The sequence below is a fragment of the Myotis yumanensis genome, unplaced genomic scaffold (assembly GCF_028538775.1).
Source record: "Myotis yumanensis isolate MYYU_CA2020_CCGP unplaced genomic scaffold, mMyoYum1.0.hap1 SCAF_13, whole genome shotgun sequence".
Lineage (NCBI taxonomy): Eukaryota > Metazoa > Chordata > Mammalia > Chiroptera > Vespertilionidae > Myotis > Myotis yumanensis.
Genome location: NW_027223764.1, coordinates 59,851,899 through 59,860,807, shown reverse-complemented (window position 1 = coordinate 59,860,807; position 8,909 = coordinate 59,851,899). Strand labels below are relative to the sequence as shown.

Sequence of the window (8,909 nt, the reverse complement as noted above, 5' to 3'; positions counted from 1 at the left end):
AAAGTACTATAAAAATGAAGCCTATTAAAATAATAATGTTATGATACTAAGGATAAATATATATGAAACGTGGAAAATTTTTAAAGAATGAAATAGCAAATTAAAAACACAACCGACTGAGAAAACACAAATTATAAAATCAGACCCATAAGGGATCTAGGAGCTGGACAAAGCAAAAACAAGAAAGATGTGATCAGTCTATAAAAAAATAGCTAGGCTGAAAAAGTTAAACAGAAAAGTAATGTAAAATACAACAAAGAGCTTAAGGGATCTATGTATTATGCTTTTAAAAATACTTAAATACACATGGAGGCACAAAAGGGAAAGAAAAAGAAAGTGGTTGAAATTTTATCAAAACTGACAAATGACAATAACTCAAAGATTCAAGAAAATCTAAAAAAAGCAAACATGAGAAATTCAAAGAAATGATGTCTAAGCACATCATAGTAAAACTGTCAAAAAAAAAAAAAAAAAAAAAAAAAACAAAGAAAACCCTAAAAGCAGTCAGAAGAAAAAACATAATACATTAAAAACAAAACAAAAAACAATAGTACTGAGAAGTGACTTCAGCACAAACTCTGGAAGCCAGAAAAGAAAAGTGTGATATTTTTAAGGCATTGAAAGAAAGTAAATTTGACCCAGAATTCTGTGCCCAGTGAAATTATCCTTTGAAAGGAAAAATAAAATGAAGATATATTTCTAGCTTTCTCCCCCACAAAAGGGGGTGATATTGGAAATGAGCAAACCAACAGCTAAAGAAATTTTTAACACAGTTATCGAGGCGAAAGAAAAAATAATCTCAGAAAGAAACAGAGAAACCAAGGAATAAATGAAGAGACACAGAGAAAAGGTAAATATATGGATAAACCCAAATGAGTCCTGACCATATATAACAATATAATGTCTTATTGAAAATATATGTAGAATTAAAATAATAAAAGATTGGAAATAAAATAATAAATAGATTTAAAGTATTTTAAGTTCCTAACCTTGTTTTGGAACTGGTAAAAATACATATTTATATCTCTCAGGTAATTCTTTAAGAATTTATATCATATAAGAATGTGTAACCAATAAGCTAACAGATAGAATACTGAACAACAAAGCATTATTTTAACTACAAAGAGGGCAAAAAATGAGATAATTAACGTAGAACAAGAAGAATAAAGAAAAAATTATTATAGCTATAACCCTCATACATTATCAATTAATTTGAATGTGAATGAACTAAATACTTCAATTAAAGATTAAAAAATACTATATTAAATTTGACACACACACTCACAGAGAACTTTAATCTGCTTACAAATGTCATACCTTAAATACAAGATCACAGAAAAGTTGAAAAGTATGAAATGGAAAAATGTCAGTTTTCCTCAAATTTACATATAGGTTGAATGCAATTTCCATCAAAATCTCGAGGATTTTTGTGGAAAATAGGATGGTGATTGTAAAATCTCTGTGTGAATGCCAAGCACTAAGTCACATACCAGATACCAAGACTGATTACAAAGCTACAGTAACTCGTCAGTGTGGTGTTAGTGCAGCGTGGACGCGTGGCCAACAGAAGGAGCATGAGCACAGGCCACACAGACAAGGCCGCCTGGTGAGTGGCATATCTGACACTCAATGTGGTGACAATGGGGATTTTTTCTATGGATGGTGCTTGAATAACCAAATATTTGTATTTGTGTTTTCACCTCTATCTCACCTCCTACCTAGAAATCCATTCCAGGAAGACCACAGATACAAATGAGAGAGGCAAAACAGCAGCAACACATCTAGACAGACTCGTCAGAGAGCAGCTCCTGGCGTGGGTTAGATGCAGCTCTGAGAAACAAGCAGGGCGTGTGAGCTCTGAGGAAGGACATGGCCTACATTTAAATCAAGAGCTCCTGTTCATCCAGTGATTCCGGAGAGGGAGTGCGAAGGCCAGCCATGCGAGAAGAGGCATTTCACACAAGCAGCTATTCAGACAAGCATATGTAAAGGCTCAGCCTCATCGGTCATCAGGAAACTGCACATTAAAGCCACAGGTAGCTATTCTACTCCCCATGCACCTGGCTGACAGGAAAACACCTGACCGCCCACTGGTGTCCGCAAGCATGTGAAACAGCGGCAGCTCTCTAGCACGGCAGGTGGGTGCAAATTTAGTGTGTTTCTGAGAACGTATTAGTAGCTTCTAGATCCAGCAGCACAGGCGTGTACGATGACCCAGCACTCCGACACAAAGGCAGAGGTCAGTTCACCCAGAAGCATGCCCAAAACTGTCCATAGGGACACACTCTAATCTGCAAAATGAAAGGAAACCAAAAGTCTGCCGATGGTAGAATGCATACATAGTGCCATTTATGCAATTAAATCCTGGGTAGCAAGGAAAATGAACTTCATGCAGAAACAGATAAATCTCTAAAGCCAAAATGAATGAAAGAAAGCTGGACCAGAAAAGGGGTAGTGGAGTTTACCCATACACATTTCAAAGATAGTTGGAATTAACCTGTGGTGCAAGGCTGGCAGGCCTGGGTACCTCCGGGGTCCTGGGGTATCGCTTAGGAAGGCATCATGTCCTATTCTGTTTTGGTTGGTGGCTACAAGAGAGCAATCGGCTTGTTGAAATGAATCGAGCTGTGTACATTTATGATTTGTGCACCTTTCTGAGTGTATTTTATAGTTTTTTTAAAAATATATTTTAGAATTGTGGCCTTGCAGTTGGGCCCTTTGCCACCATATTCCTCACAGTAATGGTCATCCCAAATGAGCACTTGCTCTGTTCTACCCACAGATGCTTTCTTCCCGTCTTCTCACTTCACCCCTGGTGATGGGGTTGCTGCCCTCACTGTACTGCATTCATAGATGCGGGAGCCGAGGCTCAGGGAGGCTGTGCCTGATGGACATACAGGGAGAAAAGAACGGGGCCGGACGTCAACAGCACACTTTCTGATTCCAGCGCCGGCCTCCTAGCTCCCCGCCTGGTCCTCTTGGGGGATCCACTCTCAAGACTGGCTCCAACAAACCAATTAGAATTTTGCTGGGTACAGGCACTCTGCCCTGACCGTGGAAAACAGTCGAGTCCTTTCTCCACAAATGCCATGCAACTCACTCTGCCTACCTTCACCACAGTTTGCAGAATCCTCGGGCCCTGAAAGTGTCTATTCACTGCCTGCTCTAAACACACTGGGCTGTCCAGGTGGGCAGGGCACGGGCTTTACTGAGGCCAACAGACCAGCGGGACCACCTGGAGCAAACCACTGAACCGCTGTGAGTCTCATCGCCCTCATTTGTCAAACATCTTTTCTTCATTTTCTGAGGTAAGAAATGAGATAAGAAAAGATAATTCTCCCAGGACATGATGAGCACATAATCCATGGGAACCCCTTGACTTCTCTGCACCAGCTACATTAAGTGTGTTTTGTTTCCCTTCCTCCTCACACCCCACAGCCATTCTTCATTTTCTCCACCCGCTTTCTGTCCCAGGAGGCTGGTCAGTGTGAGCATTCTCCAGGGCTCCCTGCGCAGCTGTTGGGGATGGAGAGGACCCGAGGGCTCACCCACCATCCTCTCTTCCTCTCTCTCGGAGCAGCGGAGCCCTATCAGATGGCTCCCTCCTGGCGGGCCTGTGGCAGCCCCTGCCTCCAGGGGAGTGCGCTGCTGTTACAGCCACCGCTGCTCTGCCCAGGGCCTCCCTGGGGGACAGCCCCTCCTCAGAGTCCGGTCAGGGTCCCTCCTGCCCACTGCAGGGCCTTGATGAGCTGTCCTTTCCTCCTGCACACAGGGCACCTTCTCTCCTCCTGAGACAACCTGGCCCAGACCGCAGGTCGCTGGTGTGCGGTTCAGACTCAGGTGGTGGCAGAAGCTAAAAACAGGCACAAGTAAATGTAAAGTTATCAGCACACATACCCGTCGTGGCTCAAAATCATGGGTCTATTTTTTCTACAAAACATGAGGAACTTGGATATCACTTCAAGAAGCAGAGGGCTGCCACCCCAAGAAGCCGCTGAAGGTCCCGAGATTCATGGCACAGATGATGTGCCCTTCACCCGCCAGCTGAAAGCTTGCGGGTCCTCGGTGCCCTGCAGCTGCTGAGCCCCCTGCACCAGCTGCCCCCCACCCTCCACCCCCCCACCCCCGGCTGCTCCTGTCCCATTTCCTCCCCAGCACAAGCCCTGTGTGCTGAGGGCACTGACTGGACAGCTCGCCATCAAGCCAGGCCCCTGGGAGCCAGGCTGCCTTCAGGGCTTCTCCCATTTCTGGGAACAATCAGAACCATTGCCCCAGGGTTGCCCCAGGAACAGACCCAGAGCTGCCACACTAGCAGCTCCTGGGGGGCAGGGGTGGGGGGGCAGGTGCACACCGCCAGCCCTTAGTGCTGGGCGAAATGGAAGCTGCTTCTCACTGCTTGGGCGCTCCGCTCGCTGCCGGCTGGAGTTAGTGCTGCCATGTGAGCTGCGGATGAGGCGATGGGTGGTTAAGCTCAGAGGCTCAGCAGTTGCCACCAAGAAGTAGGATGCTGTAGGCATGCAGGTCACCCCGAGACCTGCCAATGGGGAGGGGGCACGTGCCCAGGCGCTTACCTGCATCATCGCTGGTCCTCACAACAGCTCAGAGTTCAGGGCTCAGGACCCATTCCATAGGTGAGGGGCGAGGGGCGAGGGGCGAGGGACCCATTCCACAGGCGAGGGGCAAGTGCAGGGCTCGGCCAGAACCAGCCTGGCCTGGGGGTCTCGTGGATCCAGAGGCTCCTGTCACAGGAGAGCTTAGAACTGGAAACAGCATCTGGCAGTCAGGGCCCCAGTGCTATAGATGCATTCTCTACCTCAAGTTCAAGGTCACACCCTGGAGAACCGAGACCCAAGGGGAAACTGCTCTCGCTTATTCTAATCACACTCAGCATCTGTCTAGTCTGGGTCCTGACCCCACCCCCAGCTGCCAGTGAGGCAGGCACAGAGGGTCTCAGCCTGCGCCCACATGGTCCTCGAGGCGCTAGTACTGGGTCCTGGGCAGAAGCACGGGCTCCGCACTCTGCCCACCTGGACCCCACACGCCTCCTCCACAGCCCACGTGGGACAGGCGCTTCTCTGAGCCCCGACTTCCCAGCAGCTGCCTGTGCGGACACGACAGGAGGCCATGACGGGAGCTCGGCGCCCGCTGCGCAGATGGCGGAGTTCTCAGTCGGGGTCGGTGTTAGTGTCGTTAATATCTGGGACCAGTGAGACTCAAAGGTAAACCCTGTGCCTGGGTGTCCTGGCCAGAGGCAGGTCCCAGCCCGACGTAGCCAGTTTCAGCCCCATCCTCAGGACTGGCCGCAGCAGTGGACAGACCGGTTCTGGCCACAGCAAGCAGCACCGACAGACAGCACTTCTTCACACAGAGAAGAGCAGAGAGAAAGCCAGGTTTTATTATCAAACAACTTGAATCCAAATGCCGACTGTTATTTGCAATGTCTGAAGGCACAAAATATGTCTACATTGTATGGACTAGCCCATAGTTATCAATCCAAAGAGCAAAGAATGAAAAAGTGATGCATTCTGAGCGGACACAAATCTGAGATGGGAGATCTCTTTTCCCAAAGAACTTGCTTGAAGTCAGTCATTTTCCCTCATGCCAAGGGTAAGAAATGTTTAAAAATAGCATAAACCTGGTGCAGAATCACACCATGAGAGATGTGCACTCTCTCTCACACACACACACACACACACACACACACCATGTGAGTCATCTCTCTCCTCTTCCTAAAACCCTTCTAAGCAAAGCTGCCCAAGAAAACAGCCATGGTATTCCCTAGAAGGCAGGCAGTCTCGGAGGAAACCCATGTGGGTGAGAGATACGGCAGTGAGACCACGATTTGATTAAAAAAATAGATGAAACACTGACCATCGGGCAGGCCCCGTGCTGCTGGAAAGGTGTGGAGCTGCCCCTTGGGGTAAGCCAGGCAGGCCCCCGGCACCCAGCGCAGGCCACTCCCTCCTACGCTCTGATGGGAGACAGGCCAGCCACCACCTGGAAGCACTGGTGTCAGGCCCAGAGCATCGGAGACCAACAGCCTGACTATGAACCCCCTCCAGGCAGCTCTCTGCTGCATGTGATGCTGAAGCATCCACCGTATATGAAAACTGCTGTTTGACATTTTAACCCTGCTATTTCTGGCTTCTGTACATGCTTGTTGGCTTAAATAATAAGGAAAATAAGATTACTCCCACTTCAGAGAGGCCATTAAACCTTCCCCGGATGAAGTTATCAGTGCTGGCACCGGGCCAAGCCTTTGGTTGAGGTCTCAAAGCCCCAGCACATAGGGGCTCTTTAAGAACTTGCAAAGGGGACCGGAAAGCACCATATTTGGGAGACAAAGAGGGTAAGAAGGTGTAAATACAGGAAACTTCCTGTGTGACTTCGTCCAGAATTCTAGAGACATTTTCCTCTGGGCCCGAGCGTAATAATAACAGTAATACATGTAACTCCATCTCTCTAAGCGCTGCTTGGTTCTTCTCCGGTTTTCTGTGACAATGAGGCCATTCCTTCCTGCTCTTCTGGTCGCTCGGGACTGGGGAAGAAACCGACCCTCATACATCCATCCGAGGAGGAGGAGGAGGAGGAAGCCTCCAGGCCATAGGGAGGCATCAGCAGGACTTCGTAGTCCTGGCATCCCCGAGTGTTGCTGGGGGGCCGTCCTCATAGCGGCGGGGCTGGGTCCGTCCCACCCTGCAGGTCAGCAGAGCAGCTCCTGGTCTGCAGCAGGAGAGGAAGGGCCCACTGAGGTGACAGCTGCTCCTAGTTTTCTATGGTCTGATTGCCCAGAAAGGGGACGAGGGGCTGCTGCCAGGCCTCCAGCTGGAGCAGGAAGCAGCAGGCCACCGCCCGCAGGATGGGCCTGGGTCCTGCACCGTGCGCTGGCGGCCGGCCTGCTGGGAGCCGCATCGCTGCTGGAAGGCTCCGGGGTGCGATAAGAGGCGAAGCAGGGCCTGGGCGCACGTGGGCTCCTGCGCAGCAGACTGTGCTCCCAGTGGCAGCCCCAGAGACAGCCTGGGGTGTGGCTCACCTCCCTGCAGGCGAGAGCCGGGTCCTCACCTCACCAGCCATCACTCCTCGAAGGCCCGGCTACTGCCCACTGGTGCTCGGGTCCCTTCCCCTCTTCCCCGCGCCCCCCACCCACCCACCCCTCTGAGGCAGGGATGGGGCTCCCCATCCCTCCTGCTTTCTGTTGATTCTTCTAAGTGAGAAAACCAAGAAGAACTGAGGCCAATATAGAGCACAGGGCTCCAAAGCCCTCAGAGACCTCACATGACCCTCACATGGCGCTCCTCTCGGCACAGCCCGGGTCACATGCAGTGGTGGGTGACCAGCCGGCCTGCCCTGGCCCCAGGTCCACAGGACCCGCGACCCCATCGCACAGCCGCACAGCGCCGGCCAGGCCCAGGCGCCTGGGGCCCTCACCTGCCTGAGGCCTGAGAGGAGCCCGCAGAGGAGGTACAGAGCGGGCTGGCAGCATGGGCTTCTGGGGCCTGCACCCCCTCCTTCCCTACCTCCCACCCCCCTGCAGCCCCGCACCCGTCCTCCTGCCCTCAGGAAGGCCAGGCCCCGCTTCTCTGGCACTTCAGAACGATCACAAGGAATTTGCCTTTTTATTCATATAGAACAAAACTTACAAAGTCGTTCACACCGTTTTTGTGGTTTTTTTACTGACTTCGAAAATTGGGAATATTCAAAATACACTTTTACCCCACTCCATTCTGTCATTATTTACAGGTATGTACAAGAAAAACGAGTGTGTGTGCGTGTGCGTGTGCGTGTGTGTGTGTGTGCGTGTGTGTGTGTTTGTGTGTGTGGTTTCCTCGTATTAAAAAGCTCTGCTGGTCGGGTGGGTGGGCGGCGGGAGGGCGGAGGCTGGTCAGATGGAGGTGCCGTGGGCGGTGTCCAGGGCCTCGGGGAGGACGCCCCCGGGCACGGGCTGGAAGGCCATGGGGATGGGCGTCTTCACCGGGCTCTGGCGGAACAGCCCCCCGTTGGGCGACCTGTGCTTGCAGGGCACGGAGGGCATGGTGGCTGAGCCGCCCAGCGGCAGCGGCAGGCCGCTGGGCCCTGCCGTGAGTGTCCGGCCGGGGCCGTGGCCGCTCTGCTCAGGCAGAAAGGTGCTGACCGAGAGCTGGGGGTTCGGGTACTCCCGCGTGGGCTCCAGGGCCTGGCCGGGCGCCAGCCCCCCCATCTCCAGGGCCGAGAGCTCGATGGACGCCGGGGAGATCTGCTTGTGAGCGACGTCCTCATCCAGGAGGCTGTTCATGCGCCGATGCACCTGCTCCAGGTTCACCTCCTTGTCCTGGAGGGAAGCACAGGGAGGTCAGCCAGCCCCCCGCTCCCCGACGGCCCGCAGCCAGGCGGGGGCAGGGCGCTGAGGCCCTGGCTGAGCCCCCGGCAGAGCAGTCCCAGCAGGCCCCTCCCGCAGAGAACATGTCCCACAGATGACACCCTGGCTGTATTTCAGCTCCAGGCCCAGAAAAGCCGCAAAACCAGGTGGGCGGCACCAGGACCAGCTGTGATGCCTGACACCCCTGCCCTGGCACTGACCCATCGGTGGCCACCACGGCCCTGGAGGAGCCCACCTGGAAACTGGTGACTGTTCTGCTGGAACCCTCCCCAGGCCACCCCTCAGATTCCCGCCTGCGAGAGAAATAACCCCCAAGACAAAGGACCCAGCGCTCTCCCCAGGAGCCGCCGCCATTGCCGCCCCCTCTCCTTCCCCACAGCCAAGCAGTCCTGCTCTAAGGGACCCCATGAGGCTTGCAACCTGGGGAGCAATGGGCAGTGGCAGCTCCTCCCAGGCTAGTCCCCTCCACCTGACCCCAAGACCCCCTTTTCTCTGACTCCCCAGAGAGCTAGCGGCCCAGCCGGGCACTCCTGTTGCTGCTTCTATGCGAAAC

At 52.3% G+C, this 8,909-nt stretch overlaps 1 protein-coding gene across 2 annotated transcripts in view; it reads right to left on the bottom strand.

The window, feature by feature from the left end:
* Nucleotides 1-7,612: 7,612 nt before the first annotated feature.
* The window catches only part of GRID1 (glutamate ionotropic receptor delta type subunit 1), a 629,487-nt gene continuing 628,190 nt past the window's right edge, over nucleotides 7,613-8,909 (bottom strand). For both annotated transcript variants that reach the window (XM_070433218.1, XM_070433219.1), the window contains one exon: nucleotides 7,613-8,308. In XM_070433218.1, the coding sequence (XP_070289319.1) occupies nucleotides 7,883-8,308 (426 nt within the window). In that variant the 3' untranslated portion in view covers nucleotides 7,613-7,882. The remainder of the gene's footprint in view (nucleotides 8,309-8,909) is intronic.